The 13,452-nt window shown below is 51.7% G+C and overlaps 6 protein-coding genes across 6 annotated transcripts; 2 read left to right on the top strand and 4 right to left on the bottom strand.

Annotated features, from left to right (window-relative positions):
• Positions 1 to 798: 798 nt before the first annotated feature.
• On the bottom strand, positions 799 to 1,485 carry PMZ80_004424 (uncharacterized protein; the record flags this gene model as incomplete). Its single annotated transcript, XM_064872849.1, has 2 exons — positions 799 to 1,426; positions 1,481 to 1,485. 2 exons carry the CDS (start codon positions 1,483 to 1,485, stop codon positions 799 to 801), a joined length of 633 nt encoding a protein of 210 aa, XP_064731507.1.
• A 747-nt stretch (positions 1,486 to 2,232) lies between these two features.
• PMZ80_004425 (uncharacterized protein) lies at positions 2,233 to 3,890 on the bottom strand (the record flags this gene model as incomplete). Its single annotated transcript, XM_064872850.1, has 4 exons — positions 2,233 to 3,048; positions 3,101 to 3,178; positions 3,230 to 3,608; positions 3,670 to 3,890. 4 exons carry the CDS (start codon positions 3,888 to 3,890, stop codon positions 2,233 to 2,235), a joined length of 1,494 nt encoding a protein of 497 aa, XP_064731508.1.
• Positions 3,891 to 4,414: 524 nt separating this feature from the next.
• On the top strand, positions 4,415 to 6,693 carry PMZ80_004426 (uncharacterized protein; the record flags this gene model as incomplete). The annotated part of the gene is made up of 5 exons (XM_064872851.1): positions 4,415 to 4,596; positions 4,685 to 5,112; positions 5,168 to 5,199; positions 5,247 to 6,573; positions 6,626 to 6,693. 5 exons carry the CDS (start codon positions 4,415 to 4,417, stop codon positions 6,691 to 6,693), a joined length of 2,037 nt encoding a protein of 678 aa, XP_064731509.1.
• An 808-nt stretch (positions 6,694 to 7,501) lies between these two features.
• Positions 7,502 to 8,643, top strand: arc1 (ARP2/3 actin-organizing complex subunit Sop2; the record flags this gene model as incomplete). Its single annotated transcript, XM_064872852.1, has 2 exons — positions 7,502 to 7,724; positions 7,775 to 8,643. 2 exons carry the CDS (start codon positions 7,502 to 7,504, stop codon positions 8,641 to 8,643), a joined length of 1,092 nt encoding a protein of 363 aa, XP_064731510.1.
• Positions 8,644 to 9,638: 995 nt separating this feature from the next.
• Positions 9,639 to 10,694, bottom strand: PMZ80_004428 (uncharacterized protein; the record flags this gene model as incomplete). The annotated part of the gene is made up of 1 exon (XM_064872853.1): positions 9,639 to 10,694. The coding sequence occupies one exon, from the start codon at positions 10,692 to 10,694 to the stop codon at positions 9,639 to 9,641; it is 1,056 nt and encodes a 351-aa protein (XP_064731511.1).
• Positions 10,695 to 11,773: 1,079 nt separating this feature from the next.
• On the bottom strand, positions 11,774 to 13,381 carry PMZ80_004429 (uncharacterized protein; the record flags this gene model as incomplete). The annotated part of the gene is made up of 2 exons (XM_064872854.1): positions 11,774 to 12,805; positions 12,857 to 13,381. The coding sequence occupies 2 exons, from the start codon at positions 13,379 to 13,381 to the stop codon at positions 11,774 to 11,776; spliced, it is 1,557 nt and encodes a 518-aa protein (XP_064731512.1).
• Positions 13,382 to 13,452: the final 71 nt, after the last annotated feature.

Here is a 13,452-nt window from a genome sequence, read left to right on the forward strand (position 1 = left end):
ACAGGCAGCAGCTGGCTGAACATGAAATGGACCGGACACGAATTGCAGATTCAACAGAGAAGAAACGAAACTCCTGCGACAAGTAATCGTGAAGACACAGACTCGGACCCTGATGAGCTTGTGCAGGATGATTCAGTAATTGGCTGCCCTTGTCTTGTTCCACACATTCTAATGCATGTCTTAGGAGACATTTGATCGTGCTTGCAATTATCCAACCTCCAGCATAACGATCGACTTCTCTATCGTGCTGTCTCCCACTTATCAAGTGCCCGTTCTCTGGTTCAGCTTCTCCTCACAAGCCCCAACATCTGCCACAGCACTCGACCAGGTGTATGCTGTGATAGTGTCCCCTACTTCGAGAGACGGCCTTCGTCAGATAGGAGTGCTTGGCGGCATAAGCATTGCGGTACGTATCCTACTCTGACCTAGAAACTGTAAGCTGATGGGCACAGAATCACCCTATAAGCGACATGCCTGCTTTCTTCATCCATCCTTGCAGAACGCAAGAAGCCCTGGAGACAGTCCGACCAGACAACGAGATTTCTCCTTTGCAATATCTTCTCCTCTGGTTTGGGATCATAGGCTCTGCCGTCGGTCTTTCCGTGCCAGCTGATGTTTTCACAAGTGCATAGCCTCGACTGAGGGCCAGCGGCAATGTCAAGCTTGCGAAATAGCTGAGACTTTGCCTTCTACTTGGCGCAAGATCTGTCGTGGCGTGTCCTTGATCACGCTTCTCATTGTGCTTTCATGGAATATGACGGCGACCAGCAGTACTTCGATCTTTTTCGTAAATGCTGCTCAGTCATCATCATCTTCCTCCATAGGAGCATCGTCCTCGTCCTCCTCCATGGCAACATCTTCCTCCTCTTCCTCTTCAACCTCTTCTCGCGTTCTCTTCGTGCCATGCGGAACGCCGTCTGCCGCAGGCGTGAGACCATTCGTTACTGGCTTAGCTGGTATGCCTGATGGCGGTGCATTGAATATAGACTTCTGCAAGTCCGTGGACTCTGTTGTAGTGGCAGTGGGGGCAGTGGGCGGCTCGAAAGTCCCTCTCAGCTTGGGTATGATATCTGACGTGCCTCTCGCATACGTGATCTCCATCTCCTTGCCAAATATTTCGAACTTCTGCAATGCGCGCATAGCTTGTGTACTGGTCTGGACATCGCGAAAGCAGACGTGTGCCTGACCTCGCATCTGCTTGCCCTTCCCACTCCTTCTGCAAGTAATGATGTCGAGAACAGGCCCGTAAGTTGAGAAGAGCATATACAGAGAGCGCTTCAGATCCTCTCGATTGATCTTGTCGTTGAGGTTTCTGACATATAGTGTCTGATTCGGCGCTCCAGCATTCGCTGCTTGGTTTGGCGCAGCTTTCTGCAGAGGAGGTGGTGGTCGCGCAGCCATCTCGCTGGCGTCTGGTATATATCCGCTATCGCAGTAAGCGTATTTGCCTAGTAGATGAAGTCACTGTCGTCATATGTACAGCATTATTGAGTCGCGTGACTTCGAGACTTGTATCTACGAACAGACTTGGTGATAACTTGAAGCAGATCCGAGTTGAATCTTCAAAAAGTTCTCTTAGCGTCACAAAGAGACGGAGAGCAAGAGTGCGGGAACTTGAACAAGGAAAGGTGGAGACTCAGATTTCATAACCATAACGCGTGATCTCCTTCGTCTTCGGTTGGCGCATTCGAGGTATTCAAAGTAAGTTTCCTATGCTGTTGCGTGTTCGAGAGAGCTATCATCGCTAACCAACCTTGAAAAGTCGCTTTGGACAGGCCTTGCAAGAGAAGTGCAGCCACCACTCATCAAGCAGCTCACATTCCAGAAGGTAGAGGCCACTGCAGAGGATGTCCTCGTGATCCTTCGTACCTTGTACGAACGTGCTGGTGACCTGGGAATTGATGCCAAAACTCGAATCTCATTCCACGCCAACGCGCTTCTAGCAGCTGAGGGCGGGTTCAGGCCAGGAACTCTCGGCAATTACTTGAGAACATGTATAAGGAAACTGGCCGAATCTAGAATTGTCTTTGGTAGAACTACCTTCACAAGAAAGCTGATAGAGGAGGACTGCTGGTGGTTAAGGCTATCCTTTCTAGTGGAGACATCAAATCTACTGTATTCTCGATACCTGGTTATGCATGGAATGAAACAGCAGGAAGTCGCGACAATCTCTTCGTGAAAAGCGCTGCAAATGGTGAAAGCTCTATAATACCTCTACCTCAACATGGGATATTATAGCTTCACAGCAAAACGCTCCCTAAGCCATCCTCCGTAACGATACAAGAAGAATGGCGCTGGAAGAAAAGCCACGCCTATAAAACCTAGGACGCTATTCCCCCACCCAAGTCCTAGGTCTGCATACAAAGACGGCCCTGCCAATGGAATGAAAGCTGCAGCAAGAAGTCGGAGAATCACGTTCGCAGCCAACGCAGAGGCGGCAGCCTCAGCGCCGAAAGCATCTACCAGGTAGAGCTGAGTGGGCATTATGACCCAGAGAGAACCGAATCCAAACAAGGAGGTGCCGATGATGGGCACGATCCAATGAGCCTGCTTCTCGGCTGCCCAGCCATACCAGAAGATGCCGACGGGCACGGCGGGCATGACCCACATAATGGGCTTCAGGCGTCCTTCAGGTGTGGGCGAATCTCCAAGTGCCTTTTGCAGCTTGTCGCTCAAGGCGGCAAAGACTCCGAGAGAGACGGCCATTCCAATTCCAACGCCGAGATATGACAAGCCGGAAACGCCCGCGGAGAAGCTGTATTGTTCCTCAAAGACCGTAGGAAACGTGGTGAATAGCAGAAAGAGGAGGCCGAAAACGAACGCGCACAGGAGGGAAAGGAGGAGCACGATTGGTGACAGGATGAGAAGCTTTGTCGGTCGAACAATAGCGCGGAGGAATAGCTGGCGGGGGGTCAGGCCTCGATCCATTTTCGAAACCAGAGCAAGATTGCCAGTTTCTTTCCGGAGGCGAGTAGCTTTCCATCCTAGCAGCACGGCGGCATTGGTCTCGTGGAGGAAGAAGATTGATATGACAAATGCTACTCCTGCCTAGGTCGAACCGTCAGCGACTCGAGAATAGTAGGGGTTGTGCTCTACTCACCAGGATTACGATGATCCAAAAAGTCCATCGCCAGCCAATTGATTCCGACACAAATCCACCAATAATTGGGCCCAAGACCTTGAAAAATTGTCAGTGTCATGACGGTATGCGTGGGATAGTGCCACCTACTGGTCCCAGAAGTGGTCCTATGAAGAACAGAGACATTACTCTCCCACGCTGAGCTGGCGGGACGACGTCGGCGACGGTTCCTCCGCCAACTGTCAATGGACCCGAAGCAGCACATCCGGCAAGGAATCGGAAAACGAGAAACATGCCGGTGTTTTTGCCCAGCGCACATCCGATGATGAAGCCAATGTAAATGACATTGCAGGTGTGGTAGATCACCAGCCGTCCATAAAGTTCGGACAGCGGGGCAATGAACATTGGCCCAATGGCGAAGCCGCAGAGGTAAATGGACACGGTGAGACTGACAATGGTGGGACTCGTGATATGGAACTCCTTAGCAAGCGCGGCAGCTCCAGGTGCAAACATTGTCGCAGCGAGGTTGCTATATGTGTAGCAGTCAGTACGGGATTCGCTTCGTTCAAGGAGCGTAGGAGCTGCCTTACGCAGTGAGCAAAAAAGCGCTGGCGAGGACGACTTGAGTCATGCGTTTCCATGCTGGCCAATTCCGCGGATTTTGGGGATCGTCTGGCCCGTCCCAGTCGACGACATTGTCCTTTGTCTCTTGTTCAATTGCTGTTTGGTCAGGCTCGCTAGATTGTTGGTCATGGTGGCCGTCTTCCAATACGGCCAGTTTCTCATGGGCGGATTTCAAGTCGGCCGCCATGCTGTGTTATCGAGGCTGGTGTGACTCTGGGATATTGGCGTGTATTGATTCACCGGTGTCGGGCTTTGCTTGCTGTATATTCGAAGACAGCGTAGGCGGCCGGACAACGTCCGAACGAAGAAGATCCTGTAGGAAAGTCATGGCTATAGTTCTTTAAAGGCACGGACTGATTGTGCCAGCTGTTAAATCCGCGAAATGGTTCGTAAATGCGGAGCCAAAGTGGAGATAGCAGGGGAGGTAGGAAAGCGAGCGGACGCGGAGGGTCGGACGAGCAGGCATATACGGTCGAGCATTATGACACCTTGGCGTCGTGGACGGCACGGACGGTCGAAGCGGAGGGTCGGATGGTCGAACTATCGTTGCTTTCTCCATTGCCTCTCGGTTTGCGCCGCCAGACGTCTCCTTCCTCTTCTTGGAGTGGCTGTGAGTCTGTTTGAGAGCGGACCAGGGCACAATTCTGTTTTGGGCACACCCGGATCGCCGTGCGAGGTTGAGCTTCGCGAGCGCCTCAATGCAGGCACACCATGGCCGATAATGCTCAACGTCCGCGTCCGCCGCCAAATCGACGCAGAGACAAAGTCCAGCTTTCCTGCAACCCTTGCAGACACCGAAAGTACGTGCTCGATAGCCATCACGAAGTCGCGCACGCTTACCTTCGCCAGGCTGAGGTGCGACCGACAGCACCCATGCGGAGCTTGCTCAAGGCGTAATCTCACTGACTCCTGCAATTACGCGACGACACCTCCTTCTACGCTCGATGCTCAGCGGTCCGTTGCTCCGCGACAATCCACCAGCCTCCATGGCAGAATCTCTGAACTGGAGAGCCTAGTCGTGACGCTCATGAAAGGCCATTCACTCCCAAGTCCGCCCGCACCAGAATCGCCCAGACCAAGCTCGCTATCATCCGCAGAAGTGTTCCCTGAGATCTGGAGACCAAGAAAATCCCAAGATGAAGCTGCATCCCCGGCAGACCCTGGCACCCTAAAGTTGCGCGAGTCTGGAACCAGCTATGTCCAGAGTGTCCATTGGGAGGCCATTCTTACCAAAATCAGAGGATTGAAGGAGGACGTGATCACTGATAGCAAGGCTCCACGCGGTTCACACTTGTTCTATGGCCCGAACCGTCATGCAACTCGAGACGAAATACTGGCTGCTGTTCCTCCTCGTCCAGTTGTTGACCGCCTCATGGCCCTTCACTTCGATTCCTACCATATCACTCCGTGTCAGTACAACTAAGCTCTCTTTTCGCTCTCAGGGGCATTGACTGTGTGTCGTAGATCTCATCCATGGCAAGAAGTTTCTCCGAGAGGTGGGTTCTCAACCTGGCCGATTACAAGCAGTCTGACATTTGACCAGTACGAAACCTTCTGGAAAGATCCGTCTGCAACTTCTATCGCTTGGATCGGTCTCATGTACTCCATGTTATATATTGCTGCGCAGTTGCAGACCTTCACCATTGACATCACCGACGGACAAGCTGAATCGCTCAAGGCGGAATATCTCACCATGAAGGATGCCTTCCGGGAGAAGGCCGTTCAGTGTCTTATTCTGGCCAGGTATACGACGGGAGGACCATATATCCTGGAAACCCTCATAATGGTCCTTACTGGAGAGTTTGTACTTTTGAAAGATGGCGCTACTGACGGCTGGCTTTTGATCAGTATGATACTGCATCTTGCAATGCGCATGGGCTATCACCGGGACCCAGACCACTTTCCTGGAATCTCTCCATTCGAGGGTGAGATCCGTAGACGCATCTGGCTAACAATCCTTCAATTAGATCTCGTTCTCTCCTTGGAAATGGGCCTTCCTCGAAGTGCCACAGATAGGCACATCGATACAAAACAGCCCCGTAATCTGCGCGACTGTGATTTTGACGAGGACACGACCGAGATGCCTCCGCCGAGGCCAGAAACAGAATGGACGCCGGTGCTCCCTCTTATTGCAAGAGGGCGACTGATATCAGCTCTCGGCTTGATTTGCGACGTCAACACTGATATTAACCCCCCTTCCTACGACAAGGTCATCGAGGTCGATGCACTTCTTAAAGACGTGCACGATCGTGCTATTCCGCCCATACTACGGTGGGAAACTATGCCACATCCCATCACGGATAGTCCAACCCTTGTGGTACAGCGGGTAAGTGTAGAAACGACCTACTACAAAGCACGCATCCTCCTGTACCGGAGAGCTTTGATCAGCTACCCAGCTCGACAGTCTCAAGAGCGGGACATGGAGTCGGTGCGAATTTGTTTAGATTCCGCACTCAAGATTCTGTCGTTTCAACAGATGCTTCACGAAGAGTCTCAGCCATTTGGTCGTTTGTGTCAGCTTAGATGGAAGGTCACCCATATTTTCAACCAGGATGTTCTCCTCGCAACGAGCGTGCTCTGTCTCTACCTTCAAGACGTCGATAAATTTGAATTGCCCGAGACTGCAGGACAGACAACGCGGTCGCCTAGGGCTGAAGAGATTCGACAACGACTAACGATCTCGCACAAGATTTGGCTTCAAATGAGTACGGCATCTGCGGAAGCTGGAAAAGTAGCGAAAGCTCTGAGCATCGTCCTTGGAAACACAGAAGCGTCTGCCGAGGACGGTAGTGGGCACGCTTCTTACGACTTTCTGACGGATTTTGATGCCATACCTCTGAATGAATTTGGCGCAACGTTCAATAATCAATGTGAGAAGCACACTCGGTCATGCCGATTGCAACTAACAAAAAGACTTATCAGATTTTCCTTCTGGCTTCTACTCTCCTCTTACGTTTTTCGATAATGTACTGGAAACTCGGGGGACATGAAAATATGATTGTTTTGCTGTCAATATGGTCGTTACAGATGACATTCAACAAGCGCGCCACAATCAGAAATGCGGTAGCAAGCACGAACCGAGCGTAAAGGAATGCGATACCGAGACTGCATACGTTGTGACCGATGGATATTTGTTCTCGTATCCCTCGGCCTCTATACGACGATAGTCTCCATTGACCACATATTCTCAGGACCTGGCAGGTATGGCGGACAGTTTTTTCAGTTCAGCTCGCCAGTTCGTTAACTTATATTCGTAGTGCTGCAGTAGTCAATTTGCGCATCGTCGCACACCCACTTGAGGTTGGAAGCAAAAGGGGTTCGGTTGTGACAAAGAGAGACTCGCTGATGCACAGAGATTAACGGGTGAATTCAGAGAGCATTTTAAGGATAGAGAAGGCCTGGAGACTCAGAACCCTCTGCGCGAGAAGTCTGAGGCATGGAAACGTAGATTGGATGTGATAGGTCTTCACTCTTGAAGTTATAAGATATCAATGAACCTTCAGAAGCTCGTAGCGACACTTGTATTCCTTGGTAGGCACGCCCCAGACAGTCAAGATGAGCGCCTGTACGGTAGAGATTAGTGCTTGAAGCGCTCACGACGACCTCCCGTCACGTGATAGGATCTTAGCTCCGTTCACCGCTGTCGGTCCCATTTACGCCGAGGCCATTACGCACCTTCGAGCACATCCCACTACTCGTAGAGTAAGCTTTACCAGGCCTACAGTCTTGCACTCTTACCAACCTACTTTTCTACTCAACCAGCGGTAGTCGAGAGTCTCCTATCGCCTCTATCCAACCATGGCAGCCCCTGAAGTGCACCATCTCTTCCACCACCCCATCGCCGACCACTCCTTCTCATCCGACAGGCAGACCCTAGCCGTCGCAAAGGACAACAACGTCGAGCTCTACAACCGCTCCGGCAACAAATTCGTCCTGAAAGATGAACTCAAGGGCCACGACAAGACCGTCACAAGTGTAGACATTGCGCCCAACAGTGGCATGATTGTCACTTGCTCACAAGGTCCGCTCTAGCCACAATTACAGACCGAACCACCACTAACACATTCACAGACCGCAACGCCTACGTCTGGGAACCCTCCCCAACAGGCTGGAAACCAACCCTCGTCCTCCTCCGAATCAACCGCGCCGCCACCTTCGTCCGCTGGTCCCCCTCCGAGCGCAAATTCGCCGTTGGCTCCGGCGCCCGCATAATCGCAGTCTGCTATTTCGAGGAAGAGAACGACTGGTGGGTCTCAAAGCACCTCAAGAAGCCAATTCGAAGCACAATCACCACTCTCGCCTGGCACCCCAACTCCGTCCTTCTCGCAGCTGGCTCGACAGATTCACACGCCAGGGTCTTCTCCGGCTTCATCAAGGGCATCGATGACCGACCCGAGCCAAGCGTCTGGGGCGAGCGATTGCCTTTCAATACTGTCTGTGGCGAGTACCTCAATGACTCCGCCGGCTGGATCCACGCTGTCTCCTTCTCTCCCACCGGTGATGCGCTGGCCTTTGCCGCCCACGACAGCAGCATCACAGTCGTCTACCCTAGCGGCCCAGAGCAACCACCCCGAGCAATAATCAGCATCAGCACCCAGAACCTCCCTTTCACAAGTCTGATCTGGAACGGTGAGGCCGAGATCCTAGCAGCAGGTTACGACTGTGAACCGTACCGTTTCCGAGGCGGAGAACAAGGCTGGGAACTCGTCGGTTCAGTCGAGAGCAAAAAAGGACCAGGTGCTGGTGCTGCGGTTGAAGATTCTGCGAGGAACATGTTCAGACAGATGGATCTGAGGGGTAAGGCGAAGGATGATACGCAGTTGACTACTACCCATCAGAATACGATTAGTACGTTGAGGGTATTTTCTGGTAGTGCGTCGGGTGTCCAGCAGTTCAGCACGAGTGGTGTCGATGGGCGAGTCGTTATATGGAATGCTTAGATCGAAGAGCTACACAATACCACTCTATGGGGTGCATGTGAGGCGGTCAATACCGACTGCTATACCATAAAATCCAAAGCGAGATGCTTACGTCTGAGCCATAATTGCTAAAGCACTACCGCAAGTAATGCAGCCTTGTTGCTAGTGAGAGAGAAAGAACTGAACAATAGTATGCGAAGATACCTTTACTGTGAGTAACTACTGCGAGCCTATGCGACAGTGCAAGAAGTCGCATGCAAAAAGAACAAAAATGAATTCTAGTGTGCTTTCGGTAATGAAGTGGAGGAGGATCTACAACTACAACTATATCTACGCCTACAGACTCACCTGTACTTTTGTGTAGAATGTGCAGAATGTGAAGATAGGGGAGCACTCTCACACCACACCAACACCCACCACCATCACCCCATGCCTCCCATCTCCCCAGGCTCACTTCACAACACAGCGGGACTTAACTCCAGACTACCTACTACTACTGTAGCCTGAGAGCAACTCCCCCGCCGTGAGACCTGGACTGAATTCCCGCAGGCTGTTGAAACGAAAGCGGGTCATGCAGTATGTAGACTGAGATGGCTTAGTTGAGCGCAGAACGGTCGGTAGACCGGTGCACCTAACTCGGCCATGGGAGTGAGGTGCGGTGTGGTTTGTGTGATGCTTTTGTGGTCCATTTTTGGGAGTAAGATATATCATGGTGTGCTGAGAGTGAAACAGTGCTGAGTGACAGGTTGAGTGACTAACTGACTGATTGTTGAATTTGATTGCAAAAGTGACTATGCAAACGCGAACGTTGAACCCGATTCAGCAAGCCTGCGATAAACTGAACTACCTGGTATCGAAGCGTGCTCGCTTGTGGTGGATATCGACAGGTTCATGCTCCGACGACGGAGCCTGGTAAGGAGGGAAGGAATGCAGCACAGTCGGCTGCTATATGAACATTCGATCCTTGGGCCTCCAAGAACGTAGCCGCAATGTTGGAAGTAAACTTTGAAAGCCATCTACATCAACCCACCATACGGATCACTCCTCTCCCACGGTTCCCGTTTATGCCTCTCACCACTTCGCTCTCTTGTCCGCGGCACACCGCCCGATCCATATGTAATCCAGAAGCCGCCCCAGGACTTTCCACCGTTCCGCTTCTGTGGTTTGCTTTGAGCAATGGGCGTGCTCCACATGTCCACGTCTTCTCCCTCCCCTTGTCCCTCTTGATACATCGTCTCGTCTTGCACACCAGCGCCAGCATCAACAACCGCATAATCCGTCGCATCAGAACTCATCATCCTCCTCAGCCGTGCATTCTCCCGCGCGATCTTGGAGTAATTCACCTCCTTTACCAGAGCAGTCCCATCTACATGATTGCCGCTGTCCCGAACGTGCTGCTCGAGAAACGAAGTCGCGAACCCCATAAATTTGTTGATGTCTAGCCCGGCTGAGACAGATGGGATGATGTCCGCGATCTGCAGCGCGGAGAGCGCTTGTCGCAGCCAGGAGGTCGAGTCGTGAGTCGCGTAGACGGGGGAGAGCGCGTCGATGAGTGTTGATGTGAGAGTGTTGCTGTCGGTTCGTTTTATGGTTGTGCTTGTGGCTGAGGACTTTCTTCTTCCGGCGTCGGTGGGGATAGAAACTGGGGTGATTGAGCAGAGGAAAATTTTGAGGGTTGTGTTTGTGGGTCGTTGGACGGAGAAGGAATCCGGGTAGAGGCGGGAGAAGTAGTAGTGGTTGTCGGGCAGGAGTGTCTCTTCTTGTTGAGTAGATGGCATAGGTGGTGCACTCGAATTGCGGACAGATGTCTCCTCTTTGTGCTTGTGTGAGAAGTGAGAGAGGAGGCCGCGCTTATGTTGTCGTCTTGGTGAGGAGCTCCTGGACGGTGGGGCTGACGCTGAGATGTTTTGCCGAGTATGAGGGACGGTGAGCTGGAGACTCCATTCTGTGGTCTGTGGTTCATCTGGTGTTGTAGGTTTCGTGGCGAGAACGTAGAGCTTTGGACGCTTTGCCGGCGTCGAACTGCTGTTCGCTTGCGAGCCTGACTTCTGGCTCTTGAAGTGTTTCGGCATGATGGACATAATCTGATAGATGGATGATAGAGCTTGACGGCTGTATCAAGCGGGTACTACGGTAGACGCGCAATATATGTCGAACTAGTCCTAAGTTAGGGAGGACGCCTGGTTCTCATAAGCGTCACAAGGCACAATATCAATATACATATGAATTTAAGAACAGAGGGACCCACCGTTCAAGATGTTGGGGACATCACTCCGTGTATCATGTTATTGCCTCAACTCTTGGTGCAGCTGAGTTTCCGGAGCAAAAACCCTATCAATGATATGTGGCGATCAATGCCACAAGGCAAGCGAGTCATGACCTTGAGGACCCGCAACAGTCCATGCCCAGCTTCATTTCTTTGTATATAGCTCGATCTAAGCTTTCGTCATGGAGCTGTTGATTTGCATGGCAAATCCATAGAAATGAAGTAATTCTCAACGTCGATCGAGATGCGGAAAACTGATGCGTTGAAAGTTCCCATTGGCTGTCTCTGCACAGTGCGGCTGGCTTCTGTTAGAAACCAACAACTTCGAGCTCCTGTAGATGGTACTTCGCAGAGATAAGGAGCGAGCTGCAACGCGATGACAAAGGCTGGACAGTGTAATTTGGAAAGGTTCGATGTGGAAAGCTTAGAAGATGACCTCGGAGAGAACGTCGAGCTTCTGGAACGGCGAAGTCTCGGCATTTGGAATAGCCTCATCTACTGGTACTTCCTGTTCGTACGACAATCCTGTGCCAGCGGATGTGCTAGGAATCCTACTCTTACAGCATGCAGCCCAGCAGCCTGTCAGAGCGTCAGGGTCTTCTATCGTGATTACTTGAGACAACAAGGGGTCATCACAGTTCATGGAGGCGAACCCCCAGCTGGTTATCACAGCGCTTGGGCTTCGCTCACAGCACAAGCAAGATCAAGAGTTAGTAGTGAAGAGGACAAGGTCGAGTGAACTTAATGCAGAGAGGTATCATTGGTATCTTATTCAACCACTAATTACAGCCTAATCAATCCTTGATTCCCGCCCAAGATACGTGCGCTAAATGCAGCAGATGGTAAATATGTCCGAACAAAAGAAAGTCATAGGCGACATGTAAATCAATAGGCTTGTCCGGGCCCTTGATGATTCATTGGTTGGGCGTATGCACCAGGTATCGGCACTGCATCATACACCTGCTCGCCAGGTGCGGCAGCCACGTGATCGTTCCGGCGCTCTGCAGGTTCAGGCGACGATGATGGTAGCGGTGGAGATGGCGTTGTATGTACTGATGCTTCTCCGAAGCCGACTTGTGGCGTTTTGGGTGTTCTTGTTGGTGGTGCTTGTAGCTTGAATGGAGTGGATGTTGTCGCGGATGCGGGTGATGCGCCAAGTGATTGCTGTGAGTACCCGTTCTCTGCGGCGGAGTGAGGATCCTCCTTGCTGATCTCGGTCATTGCTGTAGGGAACCGTGGTGTTCGCGGCGTGTGCGCGAAGCCTGGTGTATTTGGTGCTGACTGAGTTCGAAGTTGAGCCAGATAGAGGTCGGATCGTGCCTTGTCTCGAGCGTCCATTGACTTCCTCAGACGGTTCTTCGAGTAGAATCGGTAGAAGACAACGCCGTAGATAGCGATGACGATTATCTCGACAACGATTTCAATAATGCAGCAAACTAGAGCCCAGTCTTGAAGCCGGCAGACCAAGGCGTAGTGCACATCATCCTGGAAGAGCTGTCGACGCTTGTTGTCCTTGCACGACCAGCCCCAGATGTCTTGGCCGTCGGAGTTAGCTTTTGTGCCTTGAAGCACAGCAGCGCCAACAAGCCACATGACGATGCTGAAGACGAAATAGCCCATGGCGAACATTGTGTAGTAGACTGCGACCTTCTCAGCTCTTCGATGGCCGCCTCGGCAATAAGCTGCCATGACGACAACTGAGAAGACTAGAGAAATTGCAGCGATTGTGAGGACAACAATTTGCGGCCATGGATTAGTCTTCGCCGACCAAGCTGGAAGACCATTTCGTGATGGAAGGGCTTTTGTAGCGTTGAAGATCATAAATGTCGTTGAGACCATAGAAAGAACGATCAGTGAGCAGGAGAAACTGACGCCTCGGAGGCCCATCTTTGCCATCCTCACTCGGGTCTTTATTTTCTGCAGCTAGTCAGTAACACGTTTCACTTAAAAGAGCCCATCGTGACCTACAAGATCTTTTGCTTGTTGCTTTTCAGTCTTTTCCTCTTCCCGCTCCAGCATCTGTTCTTCCCTGAAGGTTGGGCTCAATGGGTTGACGAGCCTGGTTGTTGTGCCTGGTGTCTTCATGGCAGACTTCAGCGGCGCCCCATTTGGCCCATACAAGACTGGTACTGTTGCATGTTGTTCAACTGGGCCATTGTCCCCAATGTAGCCAAAGCCGACATCAGAAGGTTTGTGCTCGGTGGTCGCCATTGCTGTTGGAGGATCTGCGAATGGCGATCTGTATTCACCTGGTCCTTTTGCTGGTGAATGCACCGAGGTTGCTTCTGCGAAACGAGTCTTGCGCGGGGTTGCCAGCCCGTCTGAGAAGGTACTCGAGTCGGAATCCGCTCGGACTGTTCTGGTCGTTACTTGAAGTTCCTTCTCGTCGAGATCGATGCTCTGAAAGCCGACAGTCCTGCTTCTTCGAGGTCCGCTAACTATGTCGGTAGGCGAAACTGGTGGATGCGCAGACGTAGGAGAGAGATATGACATGTCTTGTGGCCTCGGTTATTTTGGGTGGGAGGCCTGATCTTGCGTATGACAGCAAGGATACCAAGCACTCA

This window comes from Knufia obscura (genome assembly GCF_036327395.1).
Source record: "Knufia obscura strain CCFEE 5817 isolate CBS 148926 chromosome Unknown scaffold_4, whole genome shotgun sequence".
Classification (NCBI taxonomy): domain Eukaryota; kingdom Fungi; phylum Ascomycota; class Eurotiomycetes; order Chaetothyriales; family Trichomeriaceae; genus Knufia; species Knufia obscura.